This window comes from Silurus meridionalis, chromosome 26, assembly GCF_014805685.1.
Source record: "Silurus meridionalis isolate SWU-2019-XX chromosome 26, ASM1480568v1, whole genome shotgun sequence".
Taxonomy (NCBI): Eukaryota; Metazoa; Chordata; class Actinopteri; order Siluriformes; family Siluridae; genus Silurus; species Silurus meridionalis.
In genome coordinates, this window is record NC_060909.1 from 3,754,271 (window position 1) to 3,779,553 (window position 25,283).

At 37.7% G+C, this 25,283-nt stretch overlaps 1 protein-coding gene across 1 annotated transcript; it reads right to left on the reverse strand.

The window, feature by feature from the left end:
- Positions 1–14,191: 14,191 nt before the first annotated feature.
- Positions 14,192–19,148, reverse strand: igf2a (insulin-like growth factor 2a). The gene is made up of 4 exons (XM_046840169.1): positions 18,863–19,148; positions 18,047–18,188; positions 16,670–16,845; positions 14,192–15,866 (listed from the first exon to the last, which is right to left on the reverse strand). The coding sequence occupies exons 1-4, from the start codon at positions 18,947–18,949 to the stop codon at positions 15,606–15,608; spliced, it is 666 nt and encodes a 221-aa protein (XP_046696125.1). The 5' UTR covers positions 18,950–19,148; the 3' UTR covers positions 14,192–15,605.
- Between the last annotated feature and the right edge of the window lie 6,135 nt (positions 19,149–25,283).

The window sequence follows — 25,283 nt, forward strand, 5'->3', positions numbered from 1 at the left end:
GCACAACGGGGCAACGCTACATTCCGCACAAACTCTAAAAACTAAACAGCATTGTTTTTTGTGTTTAGTTCAATTTGTTTCAGAAATGACAGTTGGCATGTGCTTCAAAACAATAGCAGGAAGTTTTGGTTTATGGTAGATTCCCTACAATTGAGTCATGACCCCAGATGTTGATCAGAGTTCTTTCAGGAGTTTTGAGCTGCACTCCACATACTTAGGTTTCATTGCTGCACGATTGTTTTGAGATCCCTGCACATATGCGAATGCTTGTTTTCATTGTCATGTAAGTGCTAATTACTAACATCCAGTAAGTCAGTTATCATCCATCAAAGAACGATCGGCATCATTTTCAGGAAAAAGTTCTGGAACGTTGTGTCTAGTTACGACTATTCAAGGTGAATTCAAGTGAATCAAACAGGATATGTTATGAAATGACCTTGGATTAAACTTCCAAGGCCTCAACACTGCAAGTTATAACCTGAAAGGAATCATGTTTTTCTTTCTAATTGGCTTTGTGCTGCTTTTTTACTGACACTTCATTACTCTGTTATGGAAGTACAAGGCAGAATTATTGCCGTCTACCCAAAATGACCGTCTCTCAGGGATGCCTGTCACTATATTCCCCTACCTCATCACAGGCCAGTGAAAACAAATCTGTATCTTAGTCCAAATTCAGCTCAAGCCAAAAAAGAGGTTGGAGCAACATGTTGTTTTCCTCCCAGCTAAGATCACATTTCTTGGACGCATGCTTTCAGTTTTAATGATCCGCACTAGAGGTGAAGGAGTTTTCCCCAAACTTTGGAAAAAAATCCACTTACATCGATTGTTTTCCAGTAATTTGGATGGAGGCAGTTGTCAGAAAGCTGCGCACCTACAGCAGTTAGTAAGCAAAAGTTTTCTTTGGCAAATATACTAATTAAATAATATTCTAATATATAATACATGAGAGCACAATGAAATTATTTCATTTGTATATTCCAATTTGTTAGAAAGCAGGGGTTAGGAAGCAAGGTCAGCAATGATACATATAGTATCCCTCAAGCAGAGAGGTTTAAGGACCTTGCTTAACATTGGCAACTTGGCAGTATTGGAATGTGGACCCTCCACCTTCTAATCAGTAATCCAGATAAGTAACCCAAAGCCATATGTATAATCACATATAAGTGTTGTCAAGTCTTAAATCGAGTTTAAATCGAGCTAATAAACACTTAATCAACCGGTGAGGCAGTTTCAGACATGTGGAGTCAAATTTTTATAATTATCAAGAATACTAATGTTAGCGCTGATATGTAGCAAGCTCGGCAGTGCAATAAGAGTTAGCTGCCGTCTATAGAGTGCTAATAAGGTAAAGGAAAGTGGTGAGCTGGTAAAAAAACAGCAGGACGTCCCTTTAAGGCAGTGGTAGCAAAATGGAAAGCAGTTTCCCCTGCTGTGGAGATGTGGAGGGACGCTGTGGGGAACACTTACAAAACAGTGATGTCATCTATCAAGCATCCAGACAACAGACCTCAAAATACATCCCCTACTATCGCTTTTTACCCCAGCATCTCCCTGACCTCATACAATGGTGTTTTTATGGGAAAATAGAAAATAGCTCAACTAGGTCAGGCCAAAGGACTTGTTATTACCAGCTAGCTACAGTGAGGCCAGGGAAAACCATGATGTTTACTCTAATTCTCTCGATTTCCCCCTCTCTCTGTGTGGTCAGAGACTCAATCTGAAAGGCAGAAAGATTAGATAGATTTGATTCAGCAGCAACAATATCCTGGTGAGATATTGTAACGGTACAAGCAAATATTTACTCGATATGTAAAACTTTCATTTCCTGTTCAGAAAGAGAGTAACAAATAAGGACCATAGGACCAATCAAGCAGTAAAAAACAAGTCTGTACACAAATCAACATTTTACTGGGTTGCCAATATTTTTCTCCTTTCAGCTCACTGCATTTGTATCTCGAGTAGTTCTGGAGTTTTAGGTCACTCCTGTCAAATATCCATTCTCATGTGGATGCCTTCACTCTTAAACACCTACCCCCACTGATGGACAGTAACAAAGAAAATGTAATCTGTTACTGTACTTAAGTAGGTTTTTCACGCATCTGTACTTTACTAAAGTATTTATATTTGGGGAGACTTTAACATTAAGTAAAATATCGTACTTTTTACTCAACTACATTTTGCCAAATCAGTTGTTCCTTTTTATTTATGAGGATAAAAACTGGTCAAACACGCAGCAATCCACCAATCAGTTTCGAACTTGTTTTGATTGGCGCTTGGAGTATCTACTTATCACCAACATACAGCATCAGTTCAACATCAAGCAGAACATTTAGAGAGGAATAAATGATGGAAGAATCCTCTGACTCGAACTCACCACATCAACTGTGGGCTTATTTGTGTGATTTCTATTAAAGTTTTGGTCTCATGATAATTTTATTAGATATCAATTAGTGTTTGACTTATTAATATCATTCTAATAGATTGTTGTGCTAAAAGTAAGAGTCTTTTCACATAAACTAAGTTGATTAAATAAGAGTCTTATGACTGAAATGATAAGAGAACATCAAGCCATTATAAATCATAGTACTTTGGATACTTAAGTACATTTGAAAGCAAATACTTTTGTACTTTCACTCAAGTGAAAGTTTAAAAGGAGCACTTTTACTTTTATTGGAAATATATATTTTTCAGATTGTATCTCTACTTTAACTGTGCATCGATTGTGTACTTCATCCACCAATGATTAACCCAAAAGAAACCTGCCATTGCATTTTATTGGCTAATTAACTCTTAGTTAAGACACAACTTACCTAGAATGAGAACAACTTTTAGATATCTAAAAGTCTATTTAGATTTTTATCTAGATATTATTTTTCCAAGCACCTTGTATTTAGATTGGGCTGTAAATAAATGAGATTTTTTTTTATTTGTTACTGGAGTATAAGGCACCAATTAGGCCATGGTTATTTGTGTACCTAATGACTCATAAGGACACATAGTCAATATCTGTCTATGGCACACCTGGCATTTTAAGCAAATAATTCAACAGTGGTGTGCAGCACACACTTTTTCATGGATTTTTCTGGTCAATGGTCACAAGCAATAGTTATAATGCTTAGCCATGAACCCACAATTAAAACTCATGAGCCATTAGCTTCTATTCCCATTAAACACTACTGCTACATTATTACAAACATACACAATATTTCAGTGTTCAAATCCATGCATAAGGATAACCCATATTTTAGTTTATTGGTTTAATTTATGGGTTTGTGAGTTTATATTAAAACGTACTAATAGATCATGAATAAAGCATGGTTTTCCAATGTGATACCTATTCGACCGTTGCCCAGCCACCACATGATGACTCTCCACCACATGATCAAACAGCCCTATCTGTTCAAGGCCGTTCTAAGAGCAAAGTTTTCTCATCTCCATTTGTCACATTCAACACGTTACACAGAAACAGGTTTCTGCGAAGGCAGTTTTTGGTCAGCAACTGAGACAAAGGTTTTATGTATTAATAAGAATTGGTTTTCTTTGAAACTTTCTTTGAAAAATGAATAGAATTGTAATGATCCATATTTTAATATTTAAGATTGCATTATGTAGTTGTAAATATCTTTTTTAAAGTTCCAGAAAACCATATTGATAATTATAAAATGTAAGTTAACTTTTTAAGTTTCCAACAGAGAATGTGCTTCTATCGATGTGATGATCACTTAATTGTGGATAGATAGATAGATAGATAGATAGATAGATAGATAGATAGATAGATAGATAGATAGATAGATAGATAGATAGATAGATAGATAGATAGATAGATAGATAGACTGTATATCTATCTATCTATCTATCTATCTATCTATCTATCTATCTATCTATCTATCTATAAATATTACATATATATATATATATATATATATATATATATATATATATATATATATATATATATATATATATATATATATGGGTGGTCTCTCACCTCCACATGGATGGGGTGGTGCATGTCAAACTCTGCTTCATTACCAGAGGCTTGGAAGTTTGAAGGTTCTGTGCAGTATCTTAGCTGTTCCAGTAGGGCTGCACTCTTCTGGACAGAGGGTCAGGGTCACAGCCCTATTGCCCCCATTACCACTAGGACCACTTTGGACCTCATCTTCCACATCTGTTTTAGTTGTTCCATCAACCCCTGGTACTTCTCGATCTACTCATGCTCTTTCTTCATGATTTTTCTCTCAGTTGGGATTGCTACATCTATCACAATTGCTGCCTTCTGCTCCTTTTTAACCACTAAGTCTGGTTGGTTACTTAGCATTTGCTTGCCAGTTTGGAACATAGGATCTACTGTTCTCTATCACTTTTTCATTGTCATTGGGAGTTGGGGACTTCTAACCCATAAGCGGCACAGATGTTTCTATACACTATACAAGTATGCTGTCCCAGCTTGCTTTTTACACCATGTTTCTTTTGGTGATGTGGCCATCAGGCTGGCCTGTTCTAGCCACTGGTAGAATTTCATAATGTTTGTGTCTTCCTCTATTTGCCCATAGAGAAACTTGGTGTTCTTTGATATCCCTTCCTCCTCATTTCTCAATCTTACTATTCCAGCCGGATATCTCATGGTTTGTAGGGCTTATATGTTGATGGCTTAGGTCATATTCCTACCATTAATCTTATTCAGTCAGCATATCCCACAAACACTTGATTAGATTGGGAAATTTGGGGGCCAGGTCACCACTTTGTGGGTGTGAATGTGGGAAGAAGCATTATCCTGCTGAAAGAGACCATTGCCATTAGTAAAACTGGCATGAAGGGGTGTACTTGGTCTGCAGTAATGTTTTGGTAGGTGGTAAGCCTCAAAGTAGCGTGAATGCTACACAGACCCCATATACAGCAAGCTGAGATGAGATTTTCTGACACCTTTTAGTTCTAGTTATTTCTATTTTTCAGCAATATTATCTTTCTTGGAGCACTTTTGGTAAATGCTAACCACTGTAAGGAAAGGAAATCCCACTGGGTCAGAGCATTTCCAAATTAAAAATATATACAACCCGATTCCAAAAATTTTGCACACTGTGTAAATGTAAATTAAAACAGAATGCAATGATTTTCATCTCAAAAATTCATATTCTATTCACATTTAAACAAAACAACAGAGAAAAATGTATCAAATGTTTAAAGTGAGAATATATAAAATGTTAAGGTCATTTTGAATTTGATGGCTGCAACAGGTTTTAAAGAGAAGCTGACACAGGGCCCTGTTTACCTCTGTGTAGCATCACGTACTCTGTCTGTATACATCTGGGAACTGAGGAGACCAGTTGCTGAAATTTGGGAGAGGAATGTTGTCCATTATGTGTCTGATAGAGGATTCTAGCTGTTTAACAGTTCTGGGTGTTGTTTGTTGTGATTTTTGTTTCATGATTCGCCAAAAGTTTTAAAAGAGTGAAAGGTCTAGACTGCAGGCAGACAAGCTCAGAACACGGACTCTTCTATTACTAAGCCATTCTATTTTAGTAGATGCGGTATGCAGTTAGCATTGTCTTGCTTAAATATACAAGGCCTTGTATATTTTAAAAATAAATTCTTGACATTTTCATTGATTGAGCCTTTCCAAATGTGCAAGCTGCCCATTCAACAGGCACTAATGCACTTCCATACCATCAGAGATGCAGCTTTTCAAACAGAGCACTAATAACAAGTCAGATAATCCCTCTCATCTTAAGTCCTGAGGATGTGTTGCCAAGAAGAACGGTAAATTTTGATTCATTTGACCACAGAACACTTTTCCATTTTGCCTCAGTACATTTTAAATAGGCTTTGGTCCAGAGAGGATGGTGGCATTTCTGGATCATGTTCACACATACCTTTTTCTTTGCATGGCGGAGATTTAACCTGCGTTTGTGAATGAAAGAGAAAACTGTGTTCACAGACAATCATTTCTGGAGGTGTTAATGAGCTGATGCAGTGATTTTCATCACAGAATCATGACTGTATTAAATTCAATGCCGCCTGAGATCACGGTTTTTCAATAATGGTTTTCATCCTTGTCCCTTGTGCACAGAGATTTCTCTAGATTCTTTAAAACTTAATGATATTATGTACTGTAAATGATGAGATATTCAACTGCTTTGCAATTTTATGCTGAGGAACATTATTCTGAAATTCTCTACCTTTTTAAGATAAATTATTCATACCTCATCATCTTACTGACATGCTGTTAATAAATCTAATTAAATGTTTCTCCAACTGTTAATAACACTTACTTTTTCCAGACTTTTATTGCCCCATGTTTTCCATGTTCTATTGTGATTAAAATATGGGTTTATGAGGTTTGCAAATCATTGCATTCTGTTATTATTTACATTTTACACAGTGTACCAACGTTTTTGAACTTGGGTTTATACACATTTTTCATAACATATAGTTTATAGGAAACTGATGAATTGCTAGATTTCATAGAAAATTAAGGACTCCACTACTGTGTTATACCTAGAAAGAGTATCAAAGTCTGGACTCTCTGCTTCGTCCCAATGCTTAAATTCTGTGTAATTTAAGGTTTCCAGATAGAATTCTGTCTGTTTAAATTACAGTTGCGAAATACACTTTTTTTCTCTGTTATATGTGGCCTGGTGTCAAAGTTCCAATAACCGATCAATCAGTGCTCATTCATCTTACTGCAGCAACCATGGATGGTCTAAAATAATCACTACTTTTTTCAGTTTTGCAACTTTGTACATTTTAGTGATCCATTCTCAAAATCAATCTTCTTCTCATCTTCCATACAAAGGCAGCATTTATGTCATTGCCACTGTTTTTTCACATTATTTAATCATTATATAAGCATTCTTGGAATGCATATATTTACAGTATAACAGCACTCCCATAATGCATATTGACAGTTCAGTACATGTCCATTAAACTCACATCTGCATGGAAATGGGCTTATATGGGCTTGAACAGTACAAGTATACATTCAAAAAGTATATGACTGAATACTAATTAGAGTTGCAACTAAAATTATATTTCTGTTATATAATACTATTCTACTTCTTTTGACATTTTGAATTCCCTATTAAAGAATTAAACCATGTGCAGAGAAATGCTTTACTTTGCATTTAGTAGAAATGAGGTAAAACATATCCTAAATTTGAGGGCTGGTTATGTCTCGCCAAAATCTATATTTTCTGGTTGCTCACCAGAACAACTTGCCAATTACCGTTTCATGGAATTGGCTGTAAATAAAAGCAAATCCACAGTACTCATGAAATCCCAATTCATAAAATAAAATAATGTAAAAGTACTAATTTATTGAGAACAATTACTTGAACTTAGAAATCACTTCAAATAAGGCACATGACAAAAATAAATTTCCAGCCAGGAACTCTGGCTGAAATACCTGAAAATCTTATCAAGTTTCATATCACCATTAGTGTCATTGGTCTTCTGATGTTTAAATTTGATCTTATCTTTGGCGATCGTCGCAGACTATCTAGATTTTGTTAACGTTTGACTCGTGCACAATGGGGTTGAGGAACTGACCAAAGAACTGCCGTGTTATTGCACTGGATGTCTGCCAACAAACTGAGGGGAATATAACCCAGGAATTGGGATGTTTAAAGTGTCTAGGTCAATATTTGCTTTTGCTTGGTTAGCTCATAGTTCAAACTTGGGAAGATCAAACTGTGAGGAGCACAACTCATATTTCAACAGAATTTTTAGAGGCCAAATCATCGACAAAGATTTTTGGACATTCTTGGGCAAATGATTTTTTTTTTTCTTTTTTTGATGGCTACTCATGCACACTTTCTTGGCCAGATTTATCTAATATTCATAGCTTACTGTTTCACTCTTTCTCTTAGCTAAACTCCATCTCCCAGCAATGACCACGATTCTCAAAAATGGCCACCATAGACTACAACTCCCACAGTCTACAGCGCTCCCAATCACTAAGCTATGAATGACACACACTCACACCTTACTAAGCTATTTGTTTCTGTTGATCCTTTTGTTTTTGTATTTTGTATTCTGTTTTCTGTTTCGTACCATTTATGCCTGTTTACCGATCCCCTTTGCGTGTTCCCATCCCCCCCACTATGATTTAAGATTGTATTCTTTAGATCAGTTTGCCTGATTTTATTCAACACTCTTTACCTGCACTTGCATCTGCTTCCCCTCATCATTCATGACATATTTTTGTAAACTGGAATAAGCAGGATGAAACATAAGTCATGAGCCATATACAAGAACAAGATCGGCACCTAGAGGAACAACAGTAACAAGGTTAAGGATAGTGACTTTAAAAAGTCTATTTATGCGTTTGTTTGTGTGTACGTGTAAGACATGAGGAAAACCTGTGCTCAATTCTGAGTGCTGTAGACCATAGGAGTTGTCGTCCATGTGCATTATACTTGTCACATGTTCCCTACAGCCCACTACTAAAGATGGAAACCATGGGGAGGTGGTAGCTCAGTGGATAAGGTTACTGATCAAAAGGTCAGGGGTTCAAGTCATGCCACCACTCTTGGGGCCCCTGAGCTAGGCCCTTAACAGTCTGTGCTCCAGGGGTACTGTAACATAGCTGGACCCAGCTTCTTATCATCGCTGTGATATGTAAAATAAGACAAAGATTTGACATTACTTTTGCTGTACTTATTGGGTGTAAATTGCCAGAGTTCAATTTGTTGCTGTTAAAAATGCTTCAAAAATTAATAGCCATACTCACAGCCCATTGTGCCTTTCCAATGCATAATGCAATGCCACTCAGATACCACTTTGTTGGTATATCTGGAGATAGACTATCCACTCATGTTCCACTCGTGTCCACAACTGCAAATTTTACACACTGCTTCTTCATTTAGCTTAATAATGATGAGAATGTATTAATGAATGCTGTTGTGGTTGTCAGAAATCTGAGTTTGGAATAAATATTTTTTACATGCACTTTGTGTGTAAAAGACCAGTCAAATAAATTTCAAAGGTTTAAAGATGCTGCATGTTGACACAGGTGGACATTTTATTACTAAAATCTAAAGCTTTATGGCCAGGGTCATAACATAGGGACTACGTCTTTAGTAATTATAAGACTTGGTGATTAATAAACAATCTTGTGGCAAGGGCAACATTCTATTAGCAGTAGGCGAGGTTTTTTCAGGACCATGGACAGCACACGAGTTATTTGCTGAGACGTTAAGAGTAAAAGTGTCAAACGGTCAAGAAGTCTGGTTAATCAAGGTCACCAATTATTGCTCAATGGTGGACTAGATGGAAATGTAATGCAACTGTATGGCCGAGTGTTACAGATTCTTTCTCCATAGTGAAAAACTACTCAGATTTAATACTCATCATGCATCTGGATGCAAGGCTGTGTGATACTGAACGTGGTAGACATAGGAGTGTGAAGTATGCATGAGCATGGGGCACAGCTTTCTGTCTGGCGCTCCCCATCATTCCTCAAAAAGTCTTTAGTTTGTAACAGACTCCACACAAAAATGTAATTAAAATGTTAAAAAATATTCAAGATTTTTGTACCCCGGGTTTCTTGATGTAGAACCACAACCCTGTCCAAGACAAACCATAATAATTTTAAAGGTGAATAAAAGAGTGACATGAGTGGAATAGTAAGTCAAATCAAAAATCTGTAGCTGTTTACAACTAATTTAAGATGACATTAAGATTGACAAATGTACAGACGGAAAGTGGGTTGCTCTGGGGAAGGGGCCCAGAACTCCTGCTGGAAGCCCAGTGTTACCTCTTTATAAGGGTGCCCTCCAGCTAACTGGAGAGGAGTTCAGTGTGGAAGGGAAGGGTGCAGTGATGTTTGCAGGAATCACAAAGAAAGAGGCAGGAATACATGCTGAATCGCAAAAAGGTGGGAGGAAACTAGAGAACCTAAAGAAAATCCATAAAGTATAGACACAGGGTAAAAATGCAAACACAGACAGAAACCCAAGCTGATAACTGAACCCGGAACCCTGAAGCCAATGAAGGAAAAAATTGTTGCCTTTGAGTTTGTTATGCATGCAGACATAAGGGTGCAGAGAAAATCCTAATCTTGTGTTGTTGTTATGTGCAGTCATCATTTAATTATTCATCCTGTATATTCTTGTTTCTGTAATATGAAAATAAAATAATTATAATAAAATAATTATGTAAGTACAATTGAATGTCAATTGGAAGACATTTATTTTAGTCAGGGCAAACAATGTGAAAAAATATGATGGGTAATGAATTGTATCCTAAAGCATCTATTGCAAAATTCAAACATTGCATGCATGGCAATTGCATATAGGAGAACTTTGAACCTTAGAAAGTGATCTGGCTTTATAATATCAGTCTACTGAAGCGTTTCTATGTACCACCACATTTCCAAAAAAATTGGGACAAGGTGTATGCAAAAAAAAAACCATATAAAACCACCTGTCTGCAACACGTCACAGAAAAATTGTGACAGGGCAACACAAGTCTGGAAAAAGTCATTGTTATTACAACTAAACAGTTGGAGAAACATGCAAATAATTAGGTTAATTGACAACAAGTCAGTAAGATAATTGGGTATAAAGTATGTATTTATTTAGAGAGGCAGAATTCATAGTAGAAAAGTCTGGATGCTGAGACCTTTCACCATTTGAAAATAATTGGCGCATCATGAAAAAAAAAGACAACAAAGGACACCCATAACTGTTGAGCAGCTAAAATCTTGTATCAGACACATTTGGGACAATTCCTCTTCCCAATACCTCATCTGGTCTTCTCAGTTCCCAGATGTTTACAGACAGAACACATGATGCTGCACAGTGTTAAACATGGCCCTGTGCCAACTTTTTTGACACCTGTTTCAGCCATGAAATCTTGTTTGTTTTCTGAAAATTCTATATATTCTCAGTTTAAAGATTTGATATGTTTTCTGTTTTATTGTGAATCATTTATGAGATTTGCAAATCATTGCATTCTGACTTTATTTACATTTGACACATTGTCCCAACTTTTTTGGAATTGGGGTTGTATGCATGAATGTATGTTTTGGCGTCCGTGTACATCCGCATGTACATTGTGTGTATTAGTGAGTGTGAACACAATCTCTAACCCTGCCATTCTCAATCCCAGTTCCCCTTCACCTCTGACACACTTTTCTCAGTCAGGAACAGTGATGGCAGTGCACCTTGTACTCAGAGTACTCAACCTGCTGGAGTAGCTGGAATGTCACAACGAATGTTATACTCCAGGAACGTGTGTACAAAAGTAAATTTGTTTATTCGGGTAATCAGGTTGCACAATGTCCTGCTGAGGGTAAAGAAACTTGTTCGAGTGCGGTAATGAAGTGACCTGCGTCCCCAACTAGACAAAAGACCCCTTGTTGAAACTGGTGTCAAATATGTTCAGCATAGCAGAGGTATTTCGAGTACTGGGTTATTGCAACAGCTGTTATTTAGATGCCTATTCACCAAACAACCAGTTTCTTATTAAAAAAATAGAATTATGTCAGGAAAAAACATATATAGCTAGATTTTGATGGATTTCATATGTTGTAAAGCACACTTACTTTGCCTAATCTTATATCTGTATGCTAGCTGACTAAATACTGCAATAGAAAAGATAAAAAAAGGAATATCAAATGGTATGGTAACACATTTAACCTATTATTACGTTATTACACTTAGTTAATTTTATAAAAGGAACATGTTTAAGGTCCAGGACTTTGTACATTCCTGAAATTCCAAAATGATCACCCATACTTCTCTTAATTTACCACTCCATTGGTTATTCTTCAGGAATGATCATGTAAATCAGGGACTTTCAGCTTTTCTCCTGAATGATCCATCACTCTTATATTGGAGTCTTTTTAGCTAAGTAATGCAGGAAATAACATATCATCTATATGTTGCTTGGTCAAAAGCCTCGCTTGGTCAAGGTCTTATAAGCCTTTGAAATCTTGGAGAATTTTTTTTCACTTACAGACTGTTAGGCTCTAAAGGTATGTGGGATTTGAGGGCTACTTTGGGCATAAGAATCAGTGGCTGGTGAAATTAAAATATTATTTTTTTTGTATACTATTTAACTATATCTATATGTATACAATATTGGACTCCTAAACAAAAATTTATCGTTTAAAATGCCACTTTTTGTATGCGCTTTTTACATTTTCCACCTGAAACTGTAATGCTGTGGATTATTTCTCTGTCCATGACATAAATGCTTTAAAATCTCATTTACATTTATGTATTATTATCTTCATATATTAAAAAAAACAAACACATTACTATGAGACACAATTGGATAGTGTAGAAACACTACTATGTTGCTAGCAGACATCTTGTCACGACCCATCACCAGATGGTAACAAGGACTGATCCAATCTATGACTAATTCTTCTCACTATAGCTCTGATCTGGCAATAATTATGCTCTTTCATCGATTTGGACTGTAAAACATTGTTCACTAGACTGCTTTTTTTTCTGTGTGGCTTTTTTTTGTTGTTGTTTTTTTTCTCAAGCCGTTTCTTGTTTGGTTAGGATCGTGTTTTGATACTTGCCCACATATCGAGTGACAGATATCACGCTCAGTGGGGCATTTGTAGTTGCGGTCATCACTTCTCACAATAGAGTGACTAACAGGCACAGTGTGTCAGTGTGAATCTGTACTTTGGGGTTTGGATTGTTTTTTTTGGGTTAACCCTTTCTCAGTCAGACTGTAATTAAAAGAGATAGGTAATAAAACAATGATTTTGAGTTATATCCATTTATTTATATACCCTCATTCTCTCTCTCTCTCTCTCTCTCTCTCTCTCACACACATACATACATATATATACATACATACATACATATATATATACATACATACATATATATATATATATATATATATATATATACATACATACATATATACATACATACATACATACATACATACATACATATCTATCTATCTATCTATCTATCTATCTATCTATCTATCTATCTATCTATCTATCTATCTATCTATCTATCTATCTATCTATCTATCTATCTATCTATCTATCTATCTGCATTTTTACTGCCATAGCCTTTATTATTTATTTGCATACATATATTTACATATTTATCTGCACAGTTGCTACTATTTGCACTTCTGGTAGATGCCAAACTGCAGTACGTTGCTGTGTAACTGTACTATGCAATGACAATAAAGATCTGTCCGTCCGTCCGTCCGTCCGTCTGTCTGTCGCTGAACTGGTTTCACAAATGCAATGCTTCGATGGTCACAAAAAGCTTACCAGAAGCTAAGACTAGCAGATGAAAACAAATACAACAATGAAACAACTGAATTTTATGTTACTCAACTTCTCACTAAGGGTGATAAACTTCAGGATATGCCTTTTTTTTGGGCCTGCGAAAGTGATGTAGTGTCCGTATTTAAAGTATGTACCTGGACCTTAAGGTCTACTGCTGTGGGAAACAAAACCTTCTCTGTACAAAAAGTTTTTTCCCCCTGCTATTAAATATTAACATTTAATAAGTACATATTAACAATGTGTTCTCCTATTTTTCGTTTGATCCAGAGCCTTCCGGTATTATTCTGTGGTTATTTTTGCTGACAAACCTAAAAAAAAAAAAGCCTTAAAGAAAAAAAATGTCCTTAAATAACATCGAATGCTCATAAAACATCTTATATAAACACCTGAGGGGCAAAAACACAGGTAAATTAATGTGGTATTTTTGACTTTTCAAGTATTCATAAGGCATGAAGAAAAGCAGTAGGTGCAGGTTTAGGCCCGCAAGACTGACAAGGCTGGAAGCGGGGTTAAGCAAAGTAAAGCGAGCCAGGTGTCTGAGCAAGGACAGGTAGATATATTAAAAAAAATTTATATGAACTAACATGATTTCTTCCTTATTTTTTTTGCATGAATATAGTAAAAACCGGTTGAATAAACAGAGCTAGCAAACATCCATAGGTGTATAAAGTGAGCACGTAAATCCTAAGGATGCTGCATGCCTGTTAACTGACCTCTTGACCTTTTGAAAATGAGTCTCTTAAAGATGAACAGCGAATGTTCTCTAGCCTTTACCCTTCCCTCAGGGAGGCCAGGTCAGTGCCTGCATAAAATGTTCAGAATTAAACCGAAAAATGCACAGCGCTTGAGATCTCGTTTTTTTTTTTTCAATTCCTTGCACAGATTCGCAGGCAAGGCTGCACAAAAAGGGAGACAAAATCCTTTAGAAGCTTCCACTGACTTTACTTAAAAAAGAAGACTTTTTTTTTTTTTGGTACAAAGCATCTACATACAGTAAGCAGTACAAAAAAAAAAAAAACATTGTGTAACACATATCTACCAGTTATAAATGTGTGCTATCATTGGGACCATTTATATGTTTATTTCAAAATAAATAATGCCTTTTTACAGTGCCATTACTATCTGAACCAAGAAACATGCTTGGCGGCTCATTTTTTGCAAGAAGACTGCAGACAACTCATAAGGTCAATGACATGATGTCCCTGGAGACCAATTACATTATACATATTCAAGTATTTCATTTCAAGCAAAAGCACTGGAATACTACTCTTGTACATTGAAAATATGCAAGAAGACATTATTGCTGTATTTTTTTTTCCCTTTGAAATGATTGTTCTGTATTATGTTGTACTGTATATATGTTTTAAAGACATGGAAGTATGGATAAAATGGCAAAGATCTTGGAAAGAGTTATTAATATTATGGTACAAGTATGTGGCGTTTTCTTTTAACTCGCTCAAAGTTCTCGACTGTTAGTCGCTGATGTCCACCACGACCGTATTCCTTGTTGGTTCCTTTCCCCCCCCCAAAAGATCTCGCAGGGACACCACCTTTGGACTTCACCTTCATTCTCCACAGCCCATGTAATGGATTTTAAGAGCAGAGTTCAGGTCACTTTTGCTCCTCCCTAATCAAACCACTTTCAATTTTCACCTCTCTTACAAAGTCTTGCTTTTCCTAAAACGGAAAAGTCGAACGCGATGGCAAGAGGTGGTTGCTTTGAGCCTCTTCTTCGAGATTATTCCCAAAAAGGTAGCACCATAATATTACCATATGGAGCAGTTCTTTTTTTCTTTTTTTAAATGAAAACAAAAAAAATACAATAGTGCCATTAAAATATTGTCCGTGGCAATGTGCAATCTGCCGATGTTTTTTTCTTCTTCATTATTGCACCGCAGGAGGGGAGGGGGGGCTAGGGTGAATGAAGGTGCATATAAAGCAAATATCATTTGAATAAAAATAAAAAAATAAAAAATGCTCCCAATATTGTAACTTTTGATTTGCAGGTGCAAAACGAGAGAGACTGAAGTCGCTCCATCTCAGGGTTGGGATTTTGCGGAATGAGGATTGCCATACTCACTGCTAGACACACTCCATTGGTAACTCATTGGGAATGATTCTGGCTGTGCACCCTGTGAATCAGAGACTTCATTAATCTTGTCGGCCTCCGGATCCATCACTCTTACATTCAGCTTTATCGCTCAAAGTCTCTTCGGCTGGGTAAGGCAGGAGATAACACAGAGTGTTCATGTCTGTATTTTGCGAAAGGATGCTTGATGGCAGGGTTCATTACAAAAAAAAAACCTTGAGACTCATAATCCCTTTAAATCTCTGCAGTTTTCACTTCACTTATGGACGGCGAGGCTCTGGAGGCATGTGGGGTTTGAGGGCTTCTTTTGGGTACAGCCATCAGAGGCCGGTGAAATTCGGGCTGCTCCTGATCTTCTCGGGTTTTCTTGGCGAGCCTTTTGAACTTTCTGGAGCGCAGTACGAGAGGTATTCCTCTCCTCAACCTTTGAGCGGCTGTCCGTTGCCACGGATCGTAATTGGATAACATCACGTTAAGAGGCTTCCTTGTGCTATCCTGCAAAACAACAAAAAAACCGGATTGATCAACTCGAGAGAGCAGGCTCGTGAACCACAGTAACACTAGAAGACGTACAGGCTTCTTTATTTCTCATTTCCCCTCCCATATGCTCTGTTTGCTATCTCATTTCCTGGATTAGTTCCCCATTACTGCTAAAGCTCCATTAGCCCTAATTGATTTTTAGCTTTCGAGTAGAGTAGGTTTAGCTGGAATGTAACACGCCGGCGTTTCATAATACCGCTCGTCTGACGATCGAATGCAGGGTTAAAAAAGAAACAACAGCGATCCGATTTATGCGTCCAGAGTGTGACTCTGTACACGTAATCAGTGTCAATGTTCTGTTCTTAAAACCCAATTGTTGTTCTGCTGGTTCTCTTGTTTTTGTTGTTCTGAAATTCAAGCCTTTGGTCAGCCAGCTGGCCTACAGTCTTGCCAGTGCTTAACATATTTTCATGCCAAGACCACATGGCGTAGCCACGCACCAGAATGTGGCGCGGCACTTGTTTTGGTGTTTTGAATAATGACATCATTCCGTGTGCGCTCCAACAGCATTGTGTTACTATATGTTTGTCGAGCCGTCTTTCTCTATGCAGTTAGGACATTTTATTTGAAATTATCACCCGTTTTCATTATTTCTGCCGTTCCCCCCCCCACCACATTACTCAGCTGTTCTAGATAAAATACACGCTTGACACTGATGTTCCCCTGATAAAACGTCCTGTGTGCTCAGCGTGTATTGTTGGCTCAGCAGAATCAACGTGACTGGCAGTAGATCGGAGGAGATACGATACTGTATGTACCTTGTGAAGCGTTTGTAACACTGGGACGACCTGCAGCGTAGTGGCGCTGATGTCTCGCTCGGACTTTGCAGGTTTCGCGCAATACTGCTCAAGAAGATGCAAATCGCAGCTCCGAAAACAGCACTCCTCTACTATTCCTCGGGGAGGACGCCGACTGTTCGATCTGTATGGCCGACCTAGAGAGAGAGAAACGGAGCAAACTCGTTAACACCGGGGGTTTTTTGGGGGGGAGGTGTTCCACTTATCGCACTATTTGCACCTGGACTGAGAATGTTCATGTATACTGCATTGTTGTTCTGCAGATACAATCATTTACTTCACTTGGTGTCAATTGAGTAACAATTAAAACAAACTTGAGTTGAAGCTTCTTACAGGCATTTTGCTGAACAATATAAGCAAAAAAACAATTATTAGTAGTAGAAGTGGAGAAATCAAATCAGGCCTGTGCATCATTTCAGATCATTTTTACATTCAATTGATTTCAATTTATAATTGAATTGAATTCATTTCTCTGTGGATTAATGAAATGCTCTGGAAAAATCATTTAAGATTCGGTGTATATAATATTATAATATACAATGTGTCCATGTCTGCTTCCATTTTTCATACACAGTGTTAGTATTATTATTATTAGTAGTAGTAGTAGAGCGGTAATAGCAGTAGTTGTGTAACATGAAACATGTTGTGTAATATTCATACAATATTCATTGAAAAACCTCATAAAATATCTCAGTAGATAGAACTGTAGATAACAGTTTCCACACACACACACACACACACACACACACACACACACACACACACACACAAAGAAAACTGGCATGCCAATGTCCAGGCTTCAAATATCATTTAACCTTGTCCTTGTCTACTGAACAGAGATAAGAGGTAAAGAGTAAGAGGGGGAAGTCCACTGTAAGTACACAGAAACTAGACGGGAGGTAGGAGTGGAAGCTAATCGAGTTTGATCTTTCGTATCAAAATCCATCAAACAATCCGAAGTTTTACAAAAAAAAGCAAAAGCAGGCACATCCTAAAACAAATTTTTTTAAAAAGACGTACATTTTTTTTTTCCATTTTAAAAGACATTTAAAGTGCATATAAAAAGCTCATGGCTTATATACGAACTTTATATTAGATGGCATCAGAATTTGTTCCATTACTGGGTTTGTTTCAATGTCCAGCCAGAGAGATGAGTTCAGATTAAGATTAGATTAGATAAAAATCCATTAGGCATTTCTAAAATGGCATGGTTTGGACAATTGCATGTAGTTCATGCAGTGAACATGACTGCTTTGGTGGCTTGCGTGGAGCTGCAGTGGCCAGTTGGAACCTGTTAGCACTCAGTATTCAGCATGGGAAGTGTCATTAAAAACTTACTGAAGTAAAAGCCTCTGTCTCCACACACGAACTGCAGAGTGTCCACCAGCTCGCCGCCGCACAGCGTCTCTATAGAGGAGGCTTGGGACAAATGCAGTGACATCGCCACAGTGAAAAGCAAAAGTCTACAGGAAGAAGACATCTGAAAATGGAAAAAATATATATAATTATATAATTATTTATAAAGACAATGTAGACTGTATAGACTGATATAGTCTAAATATATAGAATATGTAGACTATTACTATGATATGCATAGACTATTATATTATATTATATATGTCTAAAAGCAAAGACACACATATTCCATAACATTTCAAGCCAAATCCATGCAGTAGACGACCAGGCTATAGGATGAAATTCCTGGTGTTAACCCCTGCAGGTTTATGTAAGTCCAGCTGGACACAAATGAACATTGAAGGAGTTCATTGTAACACTGTAAGAGTTAATTAACCACTGGAGATTTTTATTCTGCGTCTCCAAAAAAAACAAAAAAACAAGCATGTCTACCTGTCTGTATAAACAAGTACACTGATTTTCAAAGGTTTATAATCATGGACCAAATCTTGTATAAAGACATCAAATCTGTGATAATAAACCATCTGAAAGACTTTCTTTTGCATGCATTGTAAGAGTGATGCACAACATTGTAGCCACATCAATGTCCCACTGATGCTGGATGTGTTTTCAGGTAACAGGACTGATTGAAGTCCAATCAGAGCTGCTTTTCATAGAAAGTCATGGTGTTGGAAATAATGATGAAATGACATTATTATAATAATAATGATGCATGAAGGAGTTTTGCTGTGCTCTTACCGTTGTTGTGTGTCTCTCGGTTCTTCTGCAAGATCTACACACTGAATGATCTGTGCTGACTTTCTGCTCCTCCATTGCCTTTCTCATGCAGAAACAAACAAAAAAGTGTCCTCTTTGGGCTTTAATTTCCACGCCGCTGCATTAGAGTGAGGCTGAGCCTGAGGATGAGGATGGTCAGAATGAAGATGAGCCTGATGAAGAAGAGAAGGAGGAGGATCACGATTGTCGGGATGCTCGAGGGTTCTTACTCGAAGTTCACAGGACAAAGTCGGGGGCGGAATGGTAGCGAGACACATTTTATACCTGCCCCACCCCCGCCCCTATCTGCCCCGGTGCTGGGTTGCCAGATTCATTCTGAACGCTTGGCAACCCCGCCCAATTCACCAGAAAGCTCCGACATGTTTTTGCGCAGCCACATGAGCGCCGAGTGGCGAGAACATCGCTCTACTGGTGCACCAGAGATCACAAATAAACAGAGAGTCGATTTTATTCCCTGTACATTTAACCAGACATCTCGTGAGAATTTGGGGTGAATGGAATCAACCTGGCAACCTTTTACCCCGATCTGGCCCCGTGCGCATGTGTGAGGGGCGAGACAGGACGACCGAGCTGAAACCAGCGAGAACTTGAGAAGTCACGTTATAACAGTGTATTGAATTGACGCCTGTCACATCTTCTTGCGTGCAACACCATAATGACACCATCTGAAACATCTTAACATGATGCATTCACACTCTGCATTCATTTCTGGTACTGATGTGGTGCACATGTGCAGTGCTGATTGGACATTGATCTGATATCTGCATTTATAATTGAAATTGAAATATTGAATTTCAATAAAGCGTGAACATTCATGTCTGATGATGTTCCTGAAGATAACGTGCAATAAACCTTGTTTTTCTGAACACTGGAATATGTGTTAAGTGTGTGTGTGTGTGTGTGTGTGTGTGTGTGTGTGTGTGTTTGCACCCTGCTTTCATATGCATGCCCGGCTTAAGTAGACAACACAACTGTACGTCAGGTAACCACGTGCATTCTTAGTCAAATGGGCTTTCTTCTCTAAAACAGTCTACCTTTTGGCAAGAGGTCAGTGAAAGGAATTTTAATTGAGGGTAGGCCGCATTCTTGCTTCTCACCATAACAAAAGCAGGGGGTTTGGGGGGGGACGCATTCCAGTGTATGCAAACACGCAAGAGGGAGAATTCACCTTCGTTCACCAGAGACCAACGTCAAGCGACCGACGGAGCAGCGGATGTGGTGGTGCACCTCGGGGGTACCTGGACCTAACAAAATTAAAAAAAAAAAAAAAAAAAGAAATGCCCTATTTTTTAACTTTACAGGGTTCAAAATAAGTCCACGCATACACAGGATGACATGCTGCGAGAGTTAATTTGATGTTAGTTGCTGTGAATTCAGAAGTGTGGATTTGACATATCCCAAAGTGTCCTGGATGGCAGCCTGCTGTCAGCCTGCTCTGGTTTTAACACCTTGTTATACTCAGTGTGAACACTACAAATGTAATTTCCCCTAAATTACTGTACATTAAATTAATTTCAGGCTATTTTAAAGGCAGACGGTGTTCAGTTCGGAAAGTCGCATATAGAAATGCTGAGACGGGGTTTTTTCATCCCCTGGTCAATATTCTGTAATTAACCGAATTCAGGGTTTCGGATGTAATTGTACATTTTTAGGAATAAATTTAAACGTTTATTTTATAATATGAGCTGGGGATGTGTCTGAACATGCCCTGTGTTGAAGACATTCTTAGAACTGCTCTTTTCCTGCTAGATGGAGCTAGAGCATGTGTATCCTCCCCCTAGTGCACTCCCTAAGGCCTGACGGTTGCAGCCAAAGTGCACAGGATAACAGACGAGTAGTAAGAAAGAAGAAAAAAAACCTTGAACAAATGAACTGAGATACATGATTACAGATTATGTTTTGCTAGCATGCGTCGGCTCCATTTGTCCCCTTTAGAGAGTAAAAGCCCTGTAAATTAATACAAAGTTCTTCGAACCGATCCTGTTTAACCTACGATGGTACATTTCTACCCTGATAGGTAGGTGGTTTCTTCCAGGATGACAAGATCCCCATTCGCCAAGCCGAGGCCTCACTGAATGACTCAATAACGATGAAATGATGAAAATCTATGGTCTGTAGTGTCACCAAATTTTAGTCCAATAGGAGATCATGGATCTATGTTCTCTATCATCATTCAAACACCATTTAATGGAATAAGTTTTGGAAGAACAATAATCATCCATCCAAAACAGCACCAGAGAAATGATGCCAAGGTTTTTTAAAGCTGTGCCTCAACACCTTACTAATTGTTTTTTTTTCCTTTCATTTGGCTCTTTATAGCTTTGGTAGAACCCATAATGGCTAGTGTAAGACTGGCCTTTTAGACTTTCCTCCTACTAAGCCAGATGAATGGAATCAGACGTGGTTGAACAGAAAAAGAAAGAAAAAATAACATCACTTGGACCGCACTTGCACATCTTTGCTACAAATCATGGCTTCGTTCTTTTCGAAAACAAGACATCCCACATGATCCCTCAATCATTTAAAAGTGATGTTTTGTTACATATCTGGATCCCTGCTCTTCCAGCACTACTCATAAACAAGAATTACACTTCCTTTGTGTTTTCTTTGTTTCAGGGTCTGTAATATGACACGTGCACTCTGGCACCCTCCAATGGCGGGTCGAGATATGACAACTAATATTACAATGTATAGACTCAATGTTGTATAATATTTCTGGGTGAGCTTATAAAAGATAAATAAAGTGATAGAACAATGTAAAAAAAATATAGGATTTAGGACGATTCTGTAAATCTCTACAAATCGAATTTTTCGCTACACGAAAAAAGATCTACAAAAGGCTTCCAGGTCTCAAATTCAATCCCTGATGTGGTTTCAGGATATAAGCGATTGTCAACAGGTTGGTTTTGGATTAAATTATCAAACAAATCTCCACAAAATCCTGAGGAACAAATTCCCCGGAGAGTGGAGGATAATATATCAGCAAACGAGGGACTAAATGTGGAATGGGATGTTCAAAAAGCATATATTATCTATATCTTTTGCTTAAATGTCCAAAAAATGTCATCCATATAGTGTGTTTAACATTCAAAATGTTAGCACAGGACATAAAGGAAGGCAATTGACCGTATCCTGGTATAGTTGTGTAAAGGTTTAGCACATAGTTGTATGCATTTATTACGCTTTGGTTTTAGAATCAATCTTTGATATGAAAGGTGTAGAGACAGTTGTGGAAATTTGTCTATTTTAAGTTCTGCTCCATGTTCCCATGTTCTGCAACTGAGGCCAAAATACAGGCAGGTTGTTATTTATAGATCTTAATCAGATCAAATCCAAGTTTAAAAGCTCCATACACGCCACTAGCGTATATTTTGTGTATACACTGATCAGGCATAACTTCCTGACCACCTGCTAAATATTGTGTTGGTTCCTCTTTTGCTGCAAAAACAGTTTTGACCTGTCGAGCATCAACACTAAAAACTTCTTCAGCGGGTTGAGCTACAGGAGTTCGTCTGTTGGATTGGACCAAACGGACCAGCCTTCGCTCCTTACATGCATCAATGAGCCATGACCCTATTCCTGGTTCACCACTGTTCCTTCCTTGGAGCACTTTTGATAGATACTGACCACTGCAGACTGGGAACATCTTAGAAGAGCTGCAGTTTTGGAGATGCTCTGACCCAGTCGTCTAGACATTACAATTTGGCCCTCGTCAAACTCACTCAAATCCTTACGCTCGCCCATTTTTTCTGCTTTCAACACATCAACTTTAAGTAAGAAATGTGCTGCCTAATGTATTCCACCCAATAACTGGTGCCATGATGATCAGAGATAATAAGTGTTCTTCATTCTACCGCTCATAATCTTATGCCTGATCAGTGTATATACTGTAATGCATAAAAAAAAAGAATGAGAGAAATATGTTGAGTGCACAGCCTACCTGTGAAGGCGGAGAAAAGGAAATGTCAGGAAGATCGATGATATTCAGCTGATAACAGGCTTGGATAAGGAAAAGTGTGGTTTTGTTGAACATGCTCCAGCTTAGCAGATCTTCAACCAACATTATTCTATTCTCCTCCTGCTTCTTCTTCTTTATTTGCTGAACAATAAACTGAGACAGAACTGATTTTAAACCATCATGCCCCATGAATAAACAGGGCCATTTCCTGTCTAGGTGTTACCCGACCGTTTTATATTATGTGATGAGAAGCTTAAAGTGAATGTAAAAACAGCTTGATGTTTGCACCTCTTTTGCACCATTTTATGAGTCATTAAAATGATTTTCCTCATAATTGCACTGGCTTAAGAAAATCTAAAGGCAAGAGGAATTAGAACATTGATCAATTTAATTGATTTGGTTCCCAAACCTTAAAAAAATCTTCATGTAAATACAAATCAAGAACTTTCAGATAGTCTTTGACGCCAAGCATCCGAATGGAGAAACAGCATGATCTGTGACTAACTGTTAGTTGCATCAGTAAAAAACGAATTAATTTATATATAATCATTAGTAGATGTGCTATACTTATATTATTTAGAAAGTGAACAATAATTTGTGACCAATATTTGATATGTAGATTGATTTCTCCTCACTGTTTCTTCGAGCACGTTCTCACAGCACTACTGCGTACTGCTGCTATGTGAATCGCAACACAACGTGTCCTGAGAGCACCACAGAATACAGATTAACATGATAGAGGTAGAGCTGTGTCGTCCTGCAGACAACTGGAAAAAAGCGTCTGGTTTTATGTCATATTTTCACTACAAAGGTCTGTTTCTGAAATATGTTATAAGTCAAAAGGCACTTAAATAAATTGATGATCTGCTTTCTGTCTGAACCAAAAGAAAAAGTGAACTATCAGTACCATACTGAAATGCATAGCATATTTTTAACCATTGCGTTGTATTGCATTAAATTGCATTGTGTGGAATCAAATGAAAAAATCACACAGATCGCACTGCATCGAAACAGGTGAATCATATCGCATCCCTAGCTGCTTTCTAATGTGTCCTAAAAAGAATTTCACTGTGTTGTACAGTACATGTAGCTCAGGCATTGGCTTTTGGATCAGAAGGTAGTTCAAATCCCACCACCACCAAGCTGCCACTGCTGGGCCCTTGAGCAAGGCCCTTAACCCTCCCCTGCTCAGTCGTGAGTCGCTCTGGATAAGGGCATCTGCCTAATGCCGTAAATGTAAAAAAATTAAAAGCTCCTTTACAATCCATCAAAACTTCAGCTAGATGAGATACAGCAGAAGAGCAGCTCAACCCACTCCAGGCTTTTTTCTCTGATGATTCTTTTCAGCAAGGCTTTTCCCACTTACAAAACCATCACTTGATCAATGTTTATGAAAGTGTATTGTGTATTCAGGGTTTCTGAAATATATTTTGGAGAAACTGTACAGAAAAAAAAGACATTTTCCTTTTTTCTAATAAAGAACATCCATATTTCTTTATTTGCTGCAGTAGATTAGCATTATAGTCATTTACGGATTATGACTTGTTCAAATCAAGCGCTAAACTACATTCAAACAAAACAAAATAAATAAATAACTGATTTAGATCTTTTCAGAGCTAAAATAATTTTAACAGAACAAATTAATGAACAATTAACTGCGGTTTGATAAAAATAAATGCACATTAACATTCAATGCTCCCTTCTTTTTTTAAGGCTGGAATTTCAGACACAAACCGTGTCCTAATTTTTTTTTTTTTAATGTAAACAACAAACCTGAAAACACTTTAAACCTCTTTCATTCCAAATATGTAACTCTTGCATAAATGTATATTACCTAATATATTATAGTAATATGGTCTTCAGCATGATTCGGTAATGTAAGATGTGTGCAGGAAACCGTTTGGCTGGAGAGCCGACGAGGCCACTGAAATCACTTTGAGCAAGCGTTACCACAATGACGCAATAAACCACGCTGAAGGGTTAGTCGAAGGTAAAAAAAGAACTGCTTCCTTACTGACCTATGCTTAGGCGGTTAGTTTGTCCGCTGAAATGTAAGCTGAAATGTCAGCAGACTGTTAGATGGTGTGGTTTGAGAGCTCAGTACCTTTTAAGCTGAAAGTGAGTGTTACGTATGAGATCATTGCCTTTAGAATTTACATAATTCTTCCATTGAGTTTTTTATTTGAAGTGGCTACTGCGTCACCTGTATCTTTATATATACTTATATTAAAACCAACACTCACTCACTCATTTAGTCAGTCAGTCATTCACGTAGTCAGTCAATAACTCACTCAGTGACTCACTATTCTGAACCAACACTCAGTCGGTCGATCAGTCAATCAGTCAGTCAGACACTCAGTCGATCAGTCAGTCAGTCAGTCAGTCAGACGCTCAGACAGTCAGTCAGACGCTCAGACAGTCAGT

What these genes read in the sequence shown, in the direction of transcription:
- igf2a (XM_046840169.1), bottom strand. Translation starts at nt 18,949, where the DNA reads ATGAGAAAGGCAATGGAGGAGCAGAAAGTCAGCACAGATCATTCAGTG. An exon ending in CCGAGAGACACACAACAACG is followed by an intron (nt 18,189 to 18,862) that starts GTAAGAGCACAG and finishes TTCCATTTTCAG; the next exon opens with ATGTCTTCTTCCTGTAGACT. An exon ending in TGTTACAAACGCTTCACAAG is followed by an intron (nt 15,867 to 16,669) that starts GTACATACAGTA and finishes GTTGTTTTGCAG; the next exon opens with GATAGCACAAGGAAGCCTCT.